The 21,722-nt window shown below is 40.8% G+C and overlaps 1 protein-coding gene across 3 annotated transcripts; it reads left to right on the top strand.

The window, feature by feature from the left end:
- The first annotated feature begins 8,016 nt into the window (after positions 1 to 8,016).
- On the top strand, positions 8,017 to 18,455 carry LOC119659543. Of its 3 annotated transcripts, none has more exons than XM_038067688.1 (4): positions 8,017 to 8,140; positions 8,209 to 8,298; positions 18,095 to 18,177; positions 18,240 to 18,455. In XM_038067688.1, the coding sequence occupies exons 2-4, from the start codon at positions 8,266 to 8,268 to the stop codon at positions 18,355 to 18,357; spliced, it is 234 nt and encodes a 77-aa protein (XP_037923616.1). In that variant the 5' UTR covers positions 8,017 to 8,140; positions 8,209 to 8,265; the 3' UTR covers positions 18,358 to 18,455. The 3 variants fall into 3 exon arrangements, with proteins under 3 accessions (XP_037923616.1, XP_037923617.1, XP_037923618.1); XM_038067689.1 differs by having other exon boundaries at positions 8,026 to 8,140; positions 8,198 to 8,298; XM_038067690.1 differs by having other exon boundaries at positions 8,104 to 8,140; positions 8,184 to 8,298.
- The last annotated feature ends 3,267 nt before the right edge of the window (positions 18,456 to 21,722 follow it).

Below are 21,722 nucleotides of genomic sequence, written 5' to 3'. Positions count from 1 at the left end.
CTTGTATCTACTGTTGTTCACATTTGTTAATATGGTCGAACTCCTAGTGTCAAGCATATGAGGCTAACTATTATCAATACATTGCTTTCCAGGTCAAATTATCTATGTATATGGCTCTCTCCAGAATAAAATGCAATTGAATTTTTAACTATATCCACACGAGACTGTTATGCAATCATCGTTCCTACCATAGGGAAACACAAAATCTTTTTTGTCTGAGGCATTGAGCTTCCGGTTTTCCAACTTGTTTACTGCTGTTTTTCCACCAGGGCTTTTATCCATATCACTTCAAAAATGTTACAAAAACTCACATCGTGCTGTGGGAACAGTTTCTACCGCCACTTTCTTATATATACAGTCTACCCACCATTTAAATAAGATATATTCATATTTAGAAGTATGAATCGCAAAAGATTTTACAGAAGCAGCTGCTCAAAGAAAACCCTGGTGCCGAAGAGCGTAAAACACTACTTCTCATATACCTATATATATAATTAATTTAAAAAAAATCGCTTTTTAAAAACATATTTTAAACCATAATTCCATTCAAATTAAGGGATTTTTTTTTTTAAATAGTCAGAACTTTTAACTAGAAAGACCCCTTAATGATGAACAATATTGGACCACGAGCCTCCCATTTTCAAAATCAGAAAAACATGAACGTTCATTAGCACTCCTTGGCCAGATAAAGTACTACATGATTTGCCGTAGAATACCAGAAAATCCAACGCTTGACGATACACCACCTACGTTGACAGTAGACTTCCTGAAAAACAGTGATTCAAATAAAAACGCAGGAGGCATGATTTAATCAAAAGTTTATTGAAACGGTCTATTAAATAGCAATACAATGCCCAACTATAGTCAACTATAGCATTCGATGGAACAGTGGCAAGGAATGTCGATACCAAACTGACCATATTCTCATTTAACAGATACCTCCCAATAGGTTCAAAATGAAACAGGGTTCATACATTTTCGATAGATTTGCCCCTCTGTTTCGGTCTTCTTATAGGATCCTTTCTTCGTTGCTTTTGACAAACTGAAATTTCATTGCCGATAAAAGTGCTTATCTGTAAGTTTCGTATATTTTTTGCAAAGTAATCTCAAAAATTATGGTGGTCTGAATGCCCAGTAATCCGTTGTGCTACCCTGGCCATAGTAGTTGACCAAGCATATCAAATAAAAATAGTCTGTAACAAAAACTTTGGCATTTCAAATTGCCTAAACCAACGTGGGCCCATACCCTCTCACTTTAAATTTGGACTGTTAGATAGTTCTGATTTATCAGTCCTTCAAACCCTCAACCTTGTGGTTGACAAGCTTAACAAGCACTTGTGCTCTAGAAATACAAATAGTGCTCGCAGTATTTTCCATGTGAAGTCAAATTCGTTATTAACCACTCCCGCTCTATAAATAGACAAAGTGTTGTTCAAAATTATCGTCTAAGGTAGGTGTGGTATTGCCTTCTTTAAAACGCGACCTATTTCCTGGATTAGTGCTATTTTAATTAGTATAATGAATATCCCTATATTCAAATACCAATCAGAAATACACAAAATAATTCCTCTGACCAAATTTTTGGTATAACCTAAATGAGATGTTCCAGCTTCGTAGATTCCATCAGGTAGGTGAGCTCACAAACGGTCGAGGGAATAGACCTCGGTGGCAACCTCAAGTTTAGGGCAGAGGTCCTTCATATTTCCAATTACAATTGGTAAAAGAGGGCAGCTCCCTCCCCTTACATCAAGCGTAAGAATTGGGAGATCAAACTCATTTTAATTCAAAAACCGAACCTTTAAATAGAAGATAAAATGTAGAATAATATTTGAAACTTTCTTTTTCGAAGTTCAAGTTATTTGGTGCATATAGACAGGCAATTTATGATCAACAATATAAAACTAAATTTTTCAAGAAAATAAACATCACATAAGCGTAACATAAAAGTTCAGGATTTTATTCAGCAATAAATATGCAAAATTCATCGAAAATAGATAGTTTGAACAACAATTACTAAGCGCCGTCACCTACTTTGAAAAAACAATCATGAATTACCTATTCAGTGCTTCGGCACTCGCTGTGGGCACTTTAAAGATAATGACACCAAATAATACATCTTTGGCAACAAAACCGTGAAATCATCACTGTTTCATGATTGTTCATACCTCATTGCAACTTTTCACTTCAACATGATACCTCCAGCAAAGGTAGACGCTTTTAACAATGTTTTGTTTACTTTTTGCATAAAAGCATAGTATTTGTAGCACGTGTGCGCAAAGAGATGATTTCAACTATTACCACAATTGGCGGAAATAATAAACAAACCAACACCAAATCCCGCAAAATTAAAACCTGGTGTAACAAGAATGTCAACTTTATATTCGAGTCGCATCATTACCACCAAAACATTATACCAGCAAAAAGGTAAATGCAAAATATGTAGTGTTTGACGATGAATCTTCACTTGCGAAGTTTTCGATCTTTGAGGTGGAAACTAGTTAGTAGGTATCCTTCTATATATGCATGAATGTCGTGTGCATTAAGACGCGGTTACACCGAACATTAATGGGAAATAATTTACATAGTTGTATAAGAGACCGATCCATAGCATTGAGTAAGACCTCATGAATACTCTTCGCTAGCAGATTATTAATAAGTTAAAGACTAATAAGGGGGTAGTCTCATGGGGGTTGCAAACTTGGCAATTCTCAACAAACGCCTGGGTAATGACCGTTGATTTATCACCTACAGATCTATTACTAAATATCATCTCACCTCGACTTTAGAGAATAGAAGATCAAAGGAATGAGCTAACAAGCCCCCCAGCTTGGATGCTGTAAAATAGGCTGTTCACTGTTTATTAGTGCCATGCAACCCGAAACTGAGCTTCAGATCGAATTGGAACTACAACATTGACTACGGCAACGGGGAAAAAAACTATAAAATTGTAACCTGGAACGTGCACTCCCTGTTCGAAACTGACACTCTTAGTGCATTCATTGGACAGGTCGAAAAATACAGGATAAATGTTTGAGCGGTCCGGGAAAGGAAATTATTATTCAGTAAGCTATCTGGTTGTCGAATGTACTTCTTCTTTTTCTTCGGCCTTTGTCCTGTTAAAAAACGGGGTCGGCTCGTCGTGATCGGTTTCACCATTTGGTTCTATCAAAAGCCTGATTTGGATGCAATCGCGAGGCTTTTAAATCCCCATCCAGCGCATCACGCCACAATCGGTGCAACCCCATATAGGTCGTGGATATCCTCATTTCGAATGTGATCAAAACGTGTCACGCCACTAGTCCAACACAAAACCTTACCTTCATTACCGCAACACGCCGTTCATTGTCTTTTATAGTTGGCCAACACTCAGAACCACAGAGAGCGCACACTATTTTCATAAGCGAAAAAAAGTCTGGATCGCGAGAATGTAGCACAGTTTTTATCGTCCACAAGCATTTCGCCGGCAACATCATAGACTTCAAACCAGTCAACGAAAAAAGTGGTGCGCTTCAACTAAAACTAAATTTTTCAACATTTAGTCATATGTCATGAACAACGGAAGGCAGAGACGACTCAGCAGAATACGAATTCTATGGTCACCTTCAGTGAGTATTTGATTCATTGCCCTCGAATGACATGAAGATGAAGCTGATATTTTTCTGTTGAAGTATGGCTGAATTTTTCAGTGATAGCTAATCAAAGATTTCCTTGACTAATATTTTCCTGCGAGTTAGTATTACCTTTTGGCGGTAATAAGGGCGAGTTCTCTGTAATACTGAGTTTAAGAGGAAGAATAGTTTATTTCGATACTTCTCTCTCGAGTGATACTATTAGATTGGAGAAAAACGCTTTGAAATGATATTTAAAAATTGTTTTTTTAGAATTTTAATAATGAAGAGAGAGAAAGAATTTCCTCAACGACCTAATATTGGGCCATCTCCCATGAAATAAATAAATTCAAATATTTTTTCTTTATGTTTATTTTGAACGAAACTAAAAAAGTACCCCATGTTATCGACGCACTTCAACCCTCTTAATAGTAACTTATTTATCTCTTTGCCGGTGAAGATTTTGAAAAAAGTTAATCAGTGAGTGAAAAGTCTAGCGAATATGGTGAATGACGGAGAGTTCCCAACTGAAAATTCTGTAGTTTTACCCACATCACTCTGCCGAGATGTGGTCAAGCGTTGCGGTGCAAGAAGAAGGAAACCGGTCGATTGATCAATCTCGGTTGTTTACCTACAAGATGCAACATTTCGTCTAGTTACTTGCAGTAAATATCCGCCGTAATCAATATTCGAGGCCTCATGAAGCTGGATCGGCGAAGGAAATGGGAGGGGTTTAAGGCTCTATTGACAGCTGCGAGCGATGAGGGCGTGACGAGGTCGAACCCCGATATCGAGCGAAATCGTGACAAGCTCAACGTACTGTTTGTCGTGATAAAACAGAGTTTACTATTGCGCTTGTCAGGAAAGCGGAAGATGCTGCGAAATGCAATAATTTCAGAAATTTATAGCGTATCACAAAAAGCTCGCAAGTCTTTCGATAGTCCTGTTGAGGACGTCAACGGTCGATTTCTCATCCACGATGTCGAACCACTGATGAGGTGTAAAGAACACTTCACCGCGGTTCTTAACCGTATCACATCTGGTGAAGCTCCCCTTCTTGTGGATGAAATGACTAGTCACCATAACATACGGATACGGACTCTTCCTCCAAGCAGAAGAGAAACCATTTCGCCCATTATTGCACTCAAACATAGTAAAACCGTTTGGCTTGACGACCTCCCCGTAGAGTTATTTATCACTACATCTGTAGTAACTGCAGATCAGCTACTTCTACCCGTACGAAAATCTTGGGAAGCTGAAACGTTTCCGTGGACCCGTTTTGAATGTAACAATTGCAGGGTTACCTACGTGCTGTCGCAAAAGATAATAGCTAAAATAACCCTAAGCATCAAAGAACATCTCAAAAGTTTGGTTGGTTGCTGAGAAAGCTTTCGATAGCATAAACAGGGAATGTATCTGTCTTGCTTTATGCAGGAGGGACATTACGAAGAAACTAATAGCTGTTACCAGCGCGACATATGCTGGCGCAAAATGTTGCGGGTTCCACCGAGGTAAAATTGAGGATTTTGAGGTTCAAAGCGGAGTTCGCCAAGGTTGCATCTTGTCACCGATATTATTTTCTCCCTCCTCCCCTGCTGCCTTGCCCAGAGGAATTGTACGAATTCAATGGACGATGAAATCTTTCCTCAAACACCTCGACCACTCTGATGATATTTATTTACTCTCTCACCTGGCCACAAACCTTGGCTAAATGGCTCTTGATTTGGAAAGAGGCAAGTAGAATTGGGCTGAAGTGAAACACCGACAAAACCAAGGTTCTCAGTCTGGCGAATCGTCGCATTCTCCCTATCTGCATTAATAGCGAAGCATCAAAGGCGCGAACTGAATGTCATGTAGCGCATTAACAGCGCTAGATCCTGCTTTGCTTTCTTATCTGAAATCGAGATATCCCAACACCAAGATCAAGTTGAGACTGTTCTGTGTACATGTTCTTTCTGTGGTGCTTATAGAGTAGCACATGGAAAGTGACCTCCATTGTTACTCAAAGGCTCCAAGTCTTCGTCAATACTTCTCTGACACTATCTTAACTTAAAAACTTGGTCGACGCACAGGTATGGCACTCATGCGCACTGTGATTGGAAGACGGAAGTGGGTAGGTTACACATTAAGGAGGAGGTACCATTGCAATGCGGGCTACCCCACGAAGTGAAATCCTGCACATCGTTATCCATTTGAGCCTCGAGTCGGCCGGGTGGCTCGTTCGATGCTCTGAAATCGCCATTTGAATCAACTAATTATTGTGATCTGAGAAGTAACGTTAGCACCAAACACATCGTTAATATTCCGAGCTATGTCGGGCGTTGTGGCTTTACGGTCGAACTCGAATTTCATTAACACCGGAATCTTCGGCTTTTCCATTTTTACATTAAAACCGTTGTAAAAAATGCAACTATTAATATTTTTAGAAGCCAAGTATGTTTCTGAAAGTAGAAACGTATCTTTTAAACAAAATACAATTCACGGTTAAACCTGATTCCAATACGAAGTTATGTTCTATTGAAATTTTCATTTCGAACCGTTATTCAATTCATAGAAAACGAACCTAAACGAACACCACTTTTCTCCTATTCTCGGCATTTTTTGATTATCTATCGTATACATACCATTCTGCAGTTCCTTTTCACGATCTCTTGAATTCTACTTATTTACACCTTACAACCTGTATACCACCTCATCCGAGTCATCATCCGAGTCGTATCCTCTCCCAGGTTTCGCCAGTGTATTCCAAGCGGAAGTACTGGCGATATTAGTAGCTAAGCGGCCTTTAAGGCGTTGTACTCAGCGATGATAGCCTCCAAGCTGGTGGGCCAGTGCAGAAACGCACTGGACCGTCTGGGTATCACGCTCAAGGTTACCCTCCTCTGGGTCATAGGAACATAGAGGGGAATGTGCGGACTGACGGATTGGCCAGGCAAGGCTCTGATCTTGGTAGTCCTTCGGCGGATACAGTTGGCGTCTCGCTGGCGACTGACAAGGGCGGAATCTACTAGCACTACTTAGCAGCCGCGAGCCTTAGATGGTGAAGGCTTACCATCTGTGCAAAGTCAAGGAGGATTTGGCCCGCTTATAACCGTACAAAATTACGGCGGTCTACACTGGTCACTAGCCCATAGGGGACCATGCCGCCAGGCTCGGCAATTCGCATTGCCGAAGCTGCAGAGAAGAGGGGAAACCTTCAGTCACTTCCTCTGCGATTGCCCAGCTCCAACTAGAGTCAAGCTACTGATACTGTGTAAACCATTCTTTGCGGACCTGCTTTGCTTCGGGATTGCTACGGGCTGGCTCTGAAGATTTGAGCCGGCTGGACTCCGTCTCCCTACTCCCATAACAGCAATCACGGTCTTAGGAGTTTGTGGCATCAAAACGACTCACCACAGCGTTAATTGGGCTTCTCGGGGCGGCCACTGATACCTACATGTCTTTTTCTCGGTTACTGGCGATTCCGCCCTTGTCCTTCAAATTCTTCGTATTATCAGAGATATCGATGTTCAAAATTGTCCATCTGATTTCCTCACTTCTCATTTTTTTCCAGTCATCTCTAACCCCACAACTTCCATACCTGCAGCTTGCTTTCTTCCAAAATGAATAATTAAAAACTTCGCTACTTTTCCCGAAGTCTGTGGTTTTACGAAGATGTCACCGTCGTTGCTTCCCATCTCACAACCTGTATATTACTCTGCATCTCCTTATAACCCCCAAAAACTCGATTTGTGTGCATTCACAAATTTGATTCCTTCACTTTTTGCCCTTTCCTATCACTGCTCATAAGGTACATACGTAATATGTTAATTGGTTGAATAATAATAAAAGTTACTTGTTTCTATGGATCTACCGCATCTATTTTCTGAGGCGCTTAGATCTTTCTCGAACATCACGACTTTAGTGCATTTTATTTCCTCTTGAACGGCGTTGGTACTATCATATTATATAACAGACATATTGAATAAAAGAAGGTCATAGTGGGCTTTGCTGACCTTTTGCCCTCCTGTTTTACATCCTTCTAACAGTAACTAGCGCTAATTGGATCGTAAACCATGAGGAACATAACTAACATTCTCATTCGAGCCTGTGCCATGCACAACAACTTATTGCAAGAAAAAACATAAATCATCTGTGAAAATTAACGACACGAAATATACTCAACTCCGAAACTACTCAAAACGCTGCTAAAATTGTTACAAATTCAACTTGAGTGGAATTGAAAACTCCACTCGCAAACGTGCCAGCTACCAACGAGCTCATAGGAAGCCAAAATAATAAACTCAATGCATAAATTGTAAGCACTTTCACTTTTACTTGAGAAATCCACGTAACAGCCGATAACATCCATAAGATTATGGTTAGTCGCTGGTCTGGTCGATGATGGTAATATTCAACTCAGGTGCCATGGTAGGGGCCAATGTACGTTGCCTACCATCTCCTCAACCACTTCACCAAACCAGAGGCTGCGAAAATATACCGCGCAAACATACCTCAGTTCTTGTAGAGCCGCGAAAAAGATTGTAGCAACGGTAAGAGCACCGTGAAAACTAGTGCTGTGTAACCAAGCCTTAGAGCGTACCTGAAAGTCTCTTTTTAGGAAGTGGCACAAAAGCGCAAGCGGATAGTGGAAGTGAACTAGTTTTTCGGATTAACAATGGCTAAAATCTGTAGTGTCGTCCTCCTAATTGTAAGTGTTGACACGATCAATATTGATACTAACCATTAATCTTAGGTAGCATGCACTTTCGAGCCACGAACTTCTGGGCCGAAAAACGCACAATTGGGTCATAATGCTCGGTGAATCACACTCAAAACCTAAAAAATTAAAAGTATAAATTAAAAAATATTAAAACCGGAAATACACGTAAGTTAGGCTGAAGAATACACTCTGTTATTATATGTTAGCGACCATTTAGCCGAACAAAGTTAAGTAGGACCATCCATAGAAAGTTTATAACAGTAGATACACTTAAGAATCGTCGACACTGGCCAAGAAAAGTGTCTGAGCCGGTCGTTACGTGAGTACATGAAAAAAGTAGGCTACCCAATCGAGTTAAGGTTATCGATGTTGGAAAAGTCGGTGAAAACGGACAAGGTTCGCTTTGGCACCGAGCCGCTTAGCTAAAGGTCACTAACTCTTCAATTACTTTTCAAAAAAGTATCTACATCAACAAGCAGTGTATGAGACCCCCGACCCGACTTAAGATACAAAGAGCGACAATGAAAGTGTATCTCTGTGAACTTGAAGGAAGTTCATAGTTTGTACTTATTTTTTCGTCAATTAGATATGATGAAGGTCACGTATGTGTTATTCTTCACTGTTACGATTATCCATTATTTAGTTTGGAATGTGCACACTCATACTTACACAAAGGAATTTCATTCTTTTCATAGTGGTTCGAAAAAGATTGGTTGAGCTTATAAGCCGGCCCCGCTTGGGGGTCTCTTCCGAAACGGAACTCCATCATTTTTGGATAATTATTGCTCATAAATTGGTCAATCATCTTATGTAAGACTAGTTTGTCTTCATGTGGATGAGTATTCTCTGCAAGTAATTGAAAATTACTTTTTAGTTGCTTGAAGTGTGTATTTCATAAATATGCAAATCCCATCCGAGTTTGCAAAGCAATTATTATGTTGAAGGAGTTATTTCTCTTCATTTTCGTACAATGCATTCACACATGTCGCCAATATGTGTATGTTTCAATGAATTTTCCGCGTTTCACTTTACACAATACGTGCAAGTCCATCTACAGTCATCAGAGAATTATGTCTTAAGATATTTAGATATTTTTTCAGCCGGTGGGCACAATACATTTTTTGGGTTCGTTTGAAAGCGTGCACGATTTTCAATTAGTTTTCAACCTTTCCCTTGGGCACCTAATTATCACTCTATGATAGTACAGTAATTAAGCCAGTGAACTTTGAACAAAGTACTTTAGGTTCCGCATGGTAACTTGATGCTGTAACTTAATGTACTTAGGTCTATGCATAGACAATGCTCCCTTTACTATTTGTTACTTAACTTAATCAGTCACTGGTATTCAGTGATCTTAGACGTCTAATGGTATAACTTCCGTCAGTTACCTTGTTTTTTAACATTTTTGTTTTTAATTCATTTCCGGTAGCAAGAAAGAAAGTTGCTCATAATGAATTTACATAGAACAATCTATTTTCCATATCAACTGCGTAAGATACGAGTCCAAAAAAAAACACCTCGTGGAAATGCATCTCAGATTAATATTACAGCTGCCTCCATCCCGATAATTATCTTGGCAGGGCTGCAGCTACGAGCAAGTTATGACACTTTAAGTTGGTAGTGCCGACTCTATTGAGATGGGCTCCTAACTAGCGCTTGAATATGGCTGTGAACATAAACTCTGGCTCTGCCTCAAAGCCTGGGGAATTCTACTATAAATCGCTTGGCAAACAACACAAAGCTACGACACGGTCGCCTCCTGAAAAGACAAAAAGACCCACTACTCCAGTTGAGATGAGAACAAGTAGTGAGAGAGAAAGTAGCACCATTGAAGGTAAAAGTGCTGGTGGCCAAAAAGAAGAGACCCCATCGAGCTCCAAAAAAAGAGATGCGGTGTGGTAAGCTTGCTGCTGCATGACCCCACCCCCCTCCTTGTTAGAAAGAAGATCGACGAACAGAAAACCCAAGTCATCTCAGCGGAGAGGATGGACCTCATCCGAAAGGCAAGAGTAGAGAAAGAAAGACTACTCAAAAGTCTACTACTGCTAGGCGGGCTTATAGAAAATAAAGGCTACCTTCGTCCAGTGAAACATATCTATGGATATCAAAAATGTCATTAAAGAGATGACCAAACAACTTGACCTTGCAACACACCAGCGAAATCTCTGCAAAATTGCCGAAAATGAGCTAAGGGAAAGGTAAATCGATATTGCAGCCTCCAGTTGCGCAAAATGTAACCAAACGGAGCAAGCAAAAAAGAAAAAAGGCGAGACTACAGTAACAGCAGCGTAAGTTGAGTAGCATCGACAGGAACTGCATTGTAGCAAAGTTAATATCAACTACGACGAAAACATCAGCATGAAAGAAATAGAGAACGGACATACCTTGAGCAAAGTCTCTTCTCATCAAACTAAATGAAGGGAGACCTTTCACGGAAGTTCTTCGAGAAATCCCCAACAACGACAAATCTAAAGAATCTAGGGTAGACGTCAAATCTATCAGACGAACTCGGACTGACGGTATACTTATCGAGCTTGGGTCGAAGATTGACAAGAAGAACACGTTCTAGGAACCGGCCTAGGCCTTGTATGTATGATACAAAAGCAATGATTCCTAACCTAGAGCGCATATGCACCTTCTAAATAAGGTATCTAGACTGTCTTTCGAACGAACAAAAGGTGGAGGAAAAGGGATTACCCAGATGTAAGCGATCTCAAGGTAGGAGTTTGATCTACCAACTTCTTCAAAGCGGGAAAATAAAATTCGTTTGCATCACCTGCAACGCAAGTGATGCTGCTTTAAGTGCTGGGCCTACGGGCAAATAGCCAGGATTTGCAAAGTACAGGACGGAAGCACTTTTACAAATGTGGTAAACCGCGTACAGAGTAAAGTCGTGCGCTCCAAAAAAGTACTAAGTTCTTTGCAAAGATCGCGGTGTACAAGAAGAAGATATAGAATCTAAATCAAATATAGTTAATTTCTTCCTAAAGCGGAATAAGTTATTTATTTGTAAATATGTATTTCGGGCATAAGTTGTGCCCTTCCTCAGTACCTGATCATCTAAGATAATTTGTTCTTGCCTTGTCTTTAGGTATTAAAATTTAACATACGGATCTTTTAATGGCTGATCTTTGCATAGAAAAGGACCATTTTATGTAAATGGGAGTGGTTCGAATTTAGATATCTCTAATGATCCTTAAATCAAGAAATGGGAGTTCCCTATTGTCCTCTATATCCATTGTGAATCTTAGGTTCCGATGTACCTTATTCAGGACTTCCAGCATCTCCACAGCTTTGTCTTCGTGGACAATGGTGAAAATCTCATCTACATACCTCGATCAGATATTTAGGAGCGGGTCTTTGGAATGTAGATTATTCTCAATCTTGTCCAGGAATATATTACTCAATAAGATCGATAGGGGCTCCCATTACCACCCCTCTGGTGCCTCTATAGAACGTCTCTCTCTTCGTCATGCATACCCCCCCCCCCTCGCCCACAAATTTCATGAGCATTCCTGTTCCTCTTTTAGACGCCAAGGACGTGGGACGCTGGCTAGGATCCCCAGAGGACCGCAAATTAAAACACAAATCCAATTATACGACGCAAACAAGTGTTGACGGAAGGTTGTAGCTTTTGATTTACAATGGAAATATTTCATCGTCTATTGAACTCATCCACCTTTTTCGGACAAAGCAGCATAACAACGTCACCAGTAACAAAAAGAAACAATATCGGTGACAAAATGCAACCTGAAGGACTCCGCTTTGGACGTCAAAATCCTGTGAGATTTTACCTTGGTGGAATACGTGGCATTTTGCGGAGGGGAGGGGGGGACCAAAGCATCTGAGCACTCAGATCCTAATGCTCTAGTGTACTCCATTTCCCCGCCCCGAATTCGTTTATGTATAATGGAATTTCCATTAGTGGCTGTTATACTAACCGCTGCAACTGGAGCATATCAGCACCAAAAATACGATGTTTGATGCTCCCGTAGGCGGGACACTCACGTGGATCCCGCTTTCTCATTACAGGATTGCCCAAAGTACTTCTGCAAGTCTTTCTGTTTTTCGACAGAATAAACTTTACAATATGTTTGTTTGGTTCTGACAGAAAAAGTGTTTTGACTGGCGGCACAATACTTTCTCCAGGCATTATAGGAAGCTTACTCCTAGTTTTTGATATCAGTATTAACCAATTCTATTACACTCCAATAGTCAGTTCCGGTCCTGGCAAGAGAAAGTTGATCCCTCTTTTGCTAAGGAGTTTGAGATTTCATTTCCTTCTATACGACAGTCTCGAGGTACCTAGAGTAGTTCCACCGGTCAATCAGTTTCTACATTCCTGAAAGATTTTTAAAGTAGTCAAAGGGCTGCTCAATGCCCTCAATGCAGCTCGACTGCATTGCTTTGCGCCTACCCTTCCACCGCTCGTTAATGCCCCAGGTTGCTGCCCTTAGAATCGCATATATTTCAGCCTGAACCTACGTTGCATATTGGCTCCAAGGAAAAACCCACTTGTCGCTATTATTCGAAAGGTAGACTCCAGCCCCAGAACTTTGTTCTCGTTTTGAGCCATCGATGTAGCAGTTTTCTCCACTTATGAAAATAACTTCATATCTTCTACCAAATAGATGTATGCGGATCCATAAATCATAAGGCATTGCGAAAACTGGATGCAGTTCTCCTGATTACTCCACCAATGCGCTATGCCCCTCATTGTTTCCCCTAGGTCCAATCGAATTAGTCTATGAGCTTCTTTCATTGGAGTGCTATACATAAATAAATGCAAGGGCGTAAATTGATCAATCCATTTAGAGGTGCGCCAGATATCGCGCTCATGGCACCGGTAATACTCAGACATACAATTCTTTGCAATGAAGCCAACTTACAGTGAAAATTCTTATATTTTACCTTAACCCACCACACTACGGCGTATCACAGAACTTTTGGAAAAGTGCACAGTCGAACGCCCCATCAGTATCCACGAACACCCCCATCGCGTTGTCACCACCAAAGTTGCGTCCACCATTGTTAACACCAAGGAGTGAAGAGCAAACTCACAGTACTTTCCACGCTGGCAAGCGTATTGGTTTTTATTTAGTGGATGCGACATTAGCGTTCTGTGATGTTCAATCAGTCTCTCCAGACATTTCAGCGAAAATGATGTTAAGTTGATTTGTCTAAAGTGGATTTGTATAGTCATCTTTTCCAGACTTAGGTATAAAGCCTACTTTAACCTTCTGCTAAGAGGTAGACACGTAGTCCAGAGCAAAACATCCTCCAAAAATAGAAGTTACTCTACTGCTTTACCCCTTCCTTTGGCATCGCTGGATGCCCAACATGCCAGGTGCTTTGAAGTGTTCAAAGGATTGTATGGCAGCTGTCACCTTTTCATTGTTTGTTTGTGTACATAAGTGCAGTTTAATGTGAAAAGCGCGCAAACTGAAGACTTTTCTGCATCTACGGGATTACTAGCCTGTCCTCACCTTCCTCCGAAAGTTCCTCTTTCTTGCATCCCATTTTTCTGGATATTGCCACACTTGGTGGACTAGCAATGCTTATATTCTCATTCCCGAGAATCTTTGCCTTTCTCCGCAGTACCTTTCCCTGTCGTTGGCTTCGAACCTTCCCAGGTTCCCATCTGTTTCCACATACTGGTATTAGATCGCTCAAAGTCGTAGATGGATTCAAAATCTGGGACTCCTTACCAGTTGGAGAGTTACAATCCATTGCTTCCATCTTCATGTGTTTTGGATACCCCTTACTGTAGGAGCACACTGTTACAGGCTCCTCCACCGTGACAAGGTGGTGTCCGATGAGGAGTGGAAAACACTTAGTATCTAAAGTTCGCCATTTTTGACCACATCTTAATCGCAGTACCATTCAACCCTCAGGTTGGTAGTAACGCTCTGACTTAGAATTTGATCGATGTTTTGGTTCATATTGCTCTTCTGATTTTGCAAGAGACATCTCCTATTAAGCCGGCCCTTCTCCGTGGCAACATAATGTATGATTTTAAATGAAAAGAGGTAACTATTTGTATGAATTAGTATTTCGTCTTAACGCGTATCTTCTAAAGCCAATTTGTTTCTCGGTCATTCACAGTGACTCCATCCTTTTTAATCGCACTTAGGACCATATTTAATAAGAAACAAGTCGGAAAACCGGAAGCTGGGCGCTTTAGATATGAAAGGTTCCGTGTATTACTTTTATAATAATATATCATTTGAGTGTGCATTTGTCCCATTAGTACGTAGCACCTAATATATGCATATATTATGTGAGAATATCCACATTCAATCTTGAATTTGCAAAGAAGCGACATCTTTGACCTATTATAACTTTGTTAGTAATATGATATATGAGAAGATGAGAGGACGAACACCACAACTGACCTGTCCGCATCTTCTGCTCGATATCGTGATCGTGCTCTTCCCCCCGGATAAAGAGGAGCGCAAACAACACAAGCAAGCATTGGACATCTACACCATATCTGCGGTAACTGAGAAGGAACTTGCGCGAATTTGCCGGAGGATTGGTTATAACAAAGTTCCCGGTCTATATGCTGTTCCCAGTACAGCTCTTAAACTCGCTGTTAGGACTAGACCCGACTGGTTTATCAGCGTATTTGAAACATGCATGGTAGAAGGAGTTTTCCACGATCGGTGAAAGAGGCAAAAAGTGGTTTTGGTAACGAAGTCGAATAAACACCCAGAACATCCATCATCATACCGCCCGATTTGTCTCATCGACACTTTAGGAAAGATTCTCGAAAGGGTCATCTACAATTGACTGCTCCCTATCATTGAATATAAGGACGGACTATCGGAGCGACAATTTGGATTTCGATAAGCCAGTTACCTCTCGGAGAGGACATTTTGGTTCGATACGGATGAGGGATCCAAGCAGTACACCGTCACCGCAGGAGTACCACAGGGCTCAGTGTTGGGTCTTCTCCTGTGGAACGTGATGTACAATGGAGTCCTTATCCCTTCCGTGCCAAAGAGGGCCACGATAATCGGTTTCGCAGATGATCTAACTATGGTTGTCGTCGCGAAACAACCCGAAGACGTTGAAGTGTACGTTGACGAAACCCTTAGCGCCATAAAAGCGTGGCTGGAGATGATTCAGCTTGACCTTCAGCTTGATTTGGGCGGTATTGATTAGCAACCGTAGGAAGAGGAATACGTTTAATATTCGTGCTGTGGTCACATCATCACTTCGAAACCAGTTATCAAATACCTGAATGTGATGATTGACGCGAAAATCAATTTCAAGGGGCACCTGCACTATGCCTGTGAGAAACCGGCAAATACCAGCGTATCATTAGCGCGGATGATGCCAAACATTGGAAGCCCAAGATACAGTCGCAGACTACTTGTGGCCGGAGCGCACAGTACCAGTTTGGAAGGAAACACTAGCGTGTGAGAGTAATTGGAGGAGGGTAAATATGATTTACCGCTGGCGCTAAGGGTGTGCAGCACCTTCAGAACAATACCAGGCGACGTAGCATGCGTTTTTGCGAGAATGATCCCGATAGAGCTTCTGGCAAACACGCTGCCTGTACGAGAAAGGGAAAATGAATCCACCTGCAAGGGATGCAGAATACCGAAAGGCGGCAAGGCGAGAGTCGATTTAAAAGTAGCAGCAACGGTGGGATGACTCGCAGAGGGGTTGCCGGACCCACACTTTCATTCGCCGTATTAAGGAGTGCATCCAGCGACGACACGATGAGATTAACTACCATCTGACGCATTTCCTGTTAGGACATGGTGGTTACAGGAAGTATCTACACCAATTCAGGCTCCTCCCTCCCTTTTGTCCTGAATGCGTTTGCACACCTGAGGACCCGAAGCATGGTATGTTCCACTGTCCACGATTTTACTTAGCTCCTCCTCAGGAAGACTCTCTGAAAATCAACCTAAACCCACAGAACGTCGTCGGAGGGAAACTGGTGTACGGTGACCTCCACAATCAAAAGTTTACACAAAACCTTAAAAGGAAACCATTGTCACAATAATTCAGCCTAACAAAACGAATGCTATAGAGGTTCTTCCATTTTGTTTAAGGGTTATATTTTAATAAGGCAATTTCCTAATTATATCGTATCCATATTTTCTGCACCAAATTCATTTTTATTGAAGATATCATTTTAACTATAAATAATTTTTCATTGCTTAACATCTAATGTGCAAGCAATTCAAATTTTTTGAACGTATTACACGTATCTCTAATGGAATACATAAATGCAGGAGATTATGTATGAAATAATTACTGAAACCTCGTTATTTAACGCATATTCCGGTGGTGTACGTGGCTTGAAGCATGCAAACGTTTTTCTTAACATTGAACTACTGCCATCCGCCATACACATCTACGAATTTATAGCTTTTAGTCATGAAGAAAATGATATAGGCCCAGAAAACTTGATAGCAAATGAGCCTTTATTGGGGTTAAAAGTAGGTTTCGACCATTTTAAAAATTTGTTACAAAACTTCAAGAATTTATCTTTTATCTTTGTAAACTTAATGTGCACACTATAATAAGCTAATATCATAGATAGCTAATCTATGATGAATTGCTAAAGATTAATAACTAGATGCAGGAGAACCATGTTAAAACCATTTCAAAAAACCTAACGAAAGTGGTCTAAGCCATCGCGCTGAAAATTTCCCTTCATATTACATTTTTAATATTCCAAAATAAAAATAATGAAAATAAAGATTGGCTTTATCAAGTTACAAAAGATTGTTAGGTAATAATGGCTGTAATGTGTAGCGATAAAATTGAACATTTATATGCTCACCGTGGAATATTTTTCGGAAAAAAACCAATGGAATGACTTACGTCTTACCTCACTTCCATAAGCAATAAATAGCTATTATAATCTGGATGCACATGCTATGTATATGCATGTGTGACAGCTCAATTGGATGCAAATTCGCTCAGATGCAAACATCTTACGAAATCATTTTATTGCCATTGAGTAGAAGAACAAGGAGGAACAATTGCATTTTTATGCTTACATGCAACCATGTTACTTCACAAAATGCGAATTTCTGCATATCCTATGTGCAACGTGAGAAGCGAATGCATTCCTATTTACAATCACCCTTGCATGCAGCTCAGAAATTTAGATGCAATTAAATGATCGACTGTTATCATGCTAACACTAATCATAATCATTGCATCATGATCACGCGAAAGAGTGCATATGATAATCATTGAACAAATGGTCTGGCTAATAAGACACGACTTTTATTTGCAGCTACTGCCCATGACTGTTCAAATTTACATGTAAACCTTTTTCCAAAGATTTGGGAGTTCACGATGCCATAACAATTTGATGTACCACAATCTTACACGTATCGCAATCTTGAGAAGGTCAATTTGTTAGCAATTTTTGGAGTTCCCGAAGTGAAGACGTTTAAAAGTCAATAAAAGAGTAGTTAACAAACAACAAAGTTGGGCAATAGAAAATAGATAAAACGGCAAATAACCTTACACCAAAAATTGCCTCAAATGACTTCATCGAACTCTTTCTTCCATGAATTATCGCTTCAGTGGAATTTAGATGCTACTTAGTATGTGCAAATAGATTCGGGTAACCGTTGCATCGCTAAATGATGAGTAACCGAATCTGAATTTTGATTGCATTAGATACAGAACGAAATATGAATAAGTTATAAGGTTACGCATACACGCATTCCGCAATATTTTGAGAATAATTTAAAGTTTTTAGTTTAAGCGTTTTTGATGACATTTTTTCATTATCTTTTTGTAGAGTGTAACAATTTTACTATGCCTTCTGCATAGTGCAACGGCGACAGTTCAGCCCCGTGCACCGAATTTCCAATACTTCGAAAGGTAACCACAATTATAATATTCCATGGCAGACACTCCTGTTTGATAATTTATTTTATTTTTAGGCCGAAATATCGCTATCCTTACTACGATGAAAATGGTAGAGGAAAACTATTGTATGGCTATGGAGGGCCAGAACTGTACCAGTACAAAACCTATACACCACTAGAAGGAATACACTAACCATGAAGCCAAGTCAATTTTTTTTTCATAGGTCTAGTTTGTAATAATTTATATTTTCTGTTAATTATTGTTTTCAATAAAACTACTTGTTATTATTATGGCTATTAAGTAAAAACCTTAGATGGACACTACCGTGTGTGGACTGACACCCAGTAAAACCATCTCTCGCGCCGGGACCACAGTGTAGTATTGCTTTACGGGAATCGAGTCACTTTTCGGGCTCAAGCTAGTTCCTGGAGCCTCTTTTCTATAAAGGTTATGGTTGCGTTTGTCGTACTCCTATTTGCTTCTAATCTCAGCATCCCCTTCATGAGATTACGAAATTCGATAACTACATTGAAACCTCCTTCTAATCTCCATGAAAGATAACTGAACATGATGTGCTCTAGGTCCTCGAGTGTATCGGCCTATTTGGGATTCATCCAATCCGAAGCAATACTTCCTATAAACACCAAGCTTCATAAGGAACTACATTAGATGTTAATTTAATTATCTGTTTCTTCGCTCGATCGATCAATACATATTACCGATCAATGTGTTATGGGCCCAGCGACCCTTTTCGGAATTATTACATCATTCCCGCCATCTCCTATGTAGCTCCTTCCTTGGCGCTTTAACCTGCGGAAACCTTGGCACTGTTTCTCTGGTAACGATACTGTGCCTCGTTCGTTGAAATATCAATAGGGATCATTCCTTTGATAATACACGCTTTCGGTCATTCACAGCCATTGATTTTATGGCAAGAATTGTTTCATATAGTTCCACGTCTTCGGGTTGGAAAACTCATCAATGGTAACGCCTCCCACACGTGAAGAACAAGCATTCCATCATGCAAGATCCAACACAAAACTTTAAGTAACACCTGCTACTACAATGTAGTGATGATAAGATTCCACTTTGCATTCATTTTGTATAACAGCGTACATGCTTTCACTAGTCAGGTATACTTGGAGTAGCCTGCCTGCTTGTAACGATCGTAGCATTTAACATGTTCTTCTTCCCTAGCCTTTGTTTCGTTTGATAAAGGGGTTAACTCGTCTAGATCGAGTTCACCACTTTTCTAGGTGATAAACTTGGTTCATTGGGAGTCATCTTGTGTTCAATCGCTGTTCCGGTCAATCTAGTAAGTGAGTTCTCGTCAGCACCAATTATATGACAATACCTTCAAAAACGCCCCTTTCACAATTTTTCCACAGTAATTGCAACACAATATCGTTAGCGGATGTCCTCATTTTGGACGTAATCATAACCTCTTTCAGCAAACCAGATGAGTTCAAGTGGCACTCTATCAAACGCCTTCTCTAAATCCAGAAATACAATGTAAAGAGAGCGATGCTTCTCACGGGGTGTGTTGTACCAGCAATTCCACAGTTCTTGACAAATCCGGTTTGATTCACAGTGATTTAAACAATCTCGCAAATACGGTTATCAAGAATGCGTTCAAAAATCAGATGGTGTTTTACCTTTTTCAATAACCGGATTGAAGAACTCACTGAGTCAATGTTGGGTCCGAGCTCTTCGCTTTCCAAAACTCCTGTTGCTTAACCGATTTCATTCGTTTTATTGCTTCCTAGACTTCAGTAGCGTGGACATGAAGGTTCTAGGGGTAGTAGAGCACCTGCCCTGTAGGTATAATCCCACGGTCCCCTTCGGACACGGATTGATTTTGAGACCACAATTAGAGCCACGCCATGACTGGCACAGCGGTACTGCTTATGAAAGTGGAGAATAAATAAATTCTTCCGTTCAAATCTGCTCGAAATATTCTCGCCATCTATCCGTTGCGGCTCGTCGGTCGCTAAGGAAGGATCGTTCTTGTCATTCACGCAACAGAAATGTTCTAAATCCTGTGTGCGTTGGTGTCGATTTTTGACAAGTCAATACAGATCTCTCTCGTTATCCCTGGTATCCAGTTTATCGTAAAGATATTTGCAATAATTTGCTTACCCTACCCCAAAAACAAAAAAAAATGAACTGCTCGGGTAACAGCAATCGCTTTCCTCGCTGTCCCATTGACATTCTTATAAATTTGCCAATCGATCAGCGTGTTATCGTCGAGAATCTTATGGCAGAGGCGTTTATTTTCCCGAACCTTCATTTGGACATCATCATTCCAAAGCCAAGTATCTCAATTTATGAAACGCTTACCTGGCTTGGTGACCCCGAGAGTTGCGTAGGTCGCTTTGTGAATCGTCTTTTTAATTTGGTCCTACGATTCCTCTGCATTCGCAATGGTTGGTAATCGCGTAAGTGAGATCATTTCTTCCTTTTTCTCACGAAGTCCCCACCATTTAATACGCGGTGGGCTAATGGACTACCCACTCTGTTTTATCGGTGCTGCTCCAAACCCTTTTTCCCCAGGGTAGCTATCGCTGTCTACTTTTTCATTTAAATGATCATTAAGATCGCCTGCAATGATGGTATAGTCATCAGCAGGCCCGTTATGATTTTAGTGAATCCCGTCAGGCCAAAACTGGCTGACCCAATACGTGTTAAAGGAGATTACTCACCAACACAATATGGTTTTAGAGAGAGGTGATCCACAATTGATGCAATTGAAGAAATGGTCCAAGGGGTGATATTAGCTGAAGACACAGTCGCTGCTGTCGACAAGTGGTGCTCCTTGTGACCCTAAACGTAAGAAACGCCTTCAATTCTACGAGATGGTGTGACATGCTTAATGCGTTGGGGAATCGTTTCCATACTGCCTTATAAGATAGCCTTCTACAACTCAAGATGCATGATAATCGTATGGGTTGAACAAGCTCAGTGCATACTGGGAATGGTGATGCGGCGATTAGCAGACGGATGGCTGAACATGGATTCTCTTTAACTCTGCAGAAAACCGAAGTCCTGACCAACCGGAGCCAGCAGTAATGGTGATAGCAAGAATTATTCCCATCGCTCTCCATGCTGAGAAAAGGTTTATATACCTCAAAAAAGGCGCGGGAATTAAGGAAGCCATCGCTTGTGAAGACAGAGCGCGCAGTCTCTACGTATGGCAGCAATCTTAGGAAAGGGAATTGAGGGTTAGATGGACCACGTATCTCAATCGTTGAGGTTGCATACAACCGAGAAATCACAATCACCCGACTCCATTTATTGAAAGGATGTGGTGAATGATACGTGCCACACCTTTCTTCTGCAGAAGGAATGCCATCGCCATCACCTTTCGAAGAAAGGGTGTCAAGGGTTTGCAGACACCACAATTGATCCCATGCTATAGAGCGAGGACACGTGGTGCCAAGTGGAACATTACCAGGGTGGCGGAGACTCGCTGAATCATGGAATTTTGTTTCTACACTATAGGCCTAACCTGAGGTAATGCGTTAAACGGTTTCGGGCTAGAGTTCTAGACACACAAA

The sequence above is a fragment of the Hermetia illucens genome, chromosome 6 (assembly GCF_905115235.1).
Source record: "Hermetia illucens chromosome 6, iHerIll2.2.curated.20191125, whole genome shotgun sequence".
Lineage (NCBI taxonomy): Eukaryota > Metazoa > Arthropoda > Insecta > Diptera > Stratiomyidae > Hermetia > Hermetia illucens.
The sequence above is the reverse complement of the archived record's forward strand: the minus strand, read 5'-3'. Positions and strand labels throughout refer to the sequence as shown.

Coding starts and splice junctions, on each gene's coding strand:
- LOC119659543 (XM_038067688.1), top strand. CDS start 8,266: ATGGCTAAAATCTGTAGTGTCGTCCTCCTAATT. Junction 8,299..18,094: donor GTAGTGTCGTCCTCCTAATT/GTAAGTGTTGAC, acceptor ATCTTTTTGTAG/AGTGTAACAATTTTACTATG. Junction 18,178..18,239: donor AATTTCCAATACTTCGAAAG/GTAACCACAATT, acceptor TTTTATTTTTAG/GCCGAAATATCGCTATCCTT.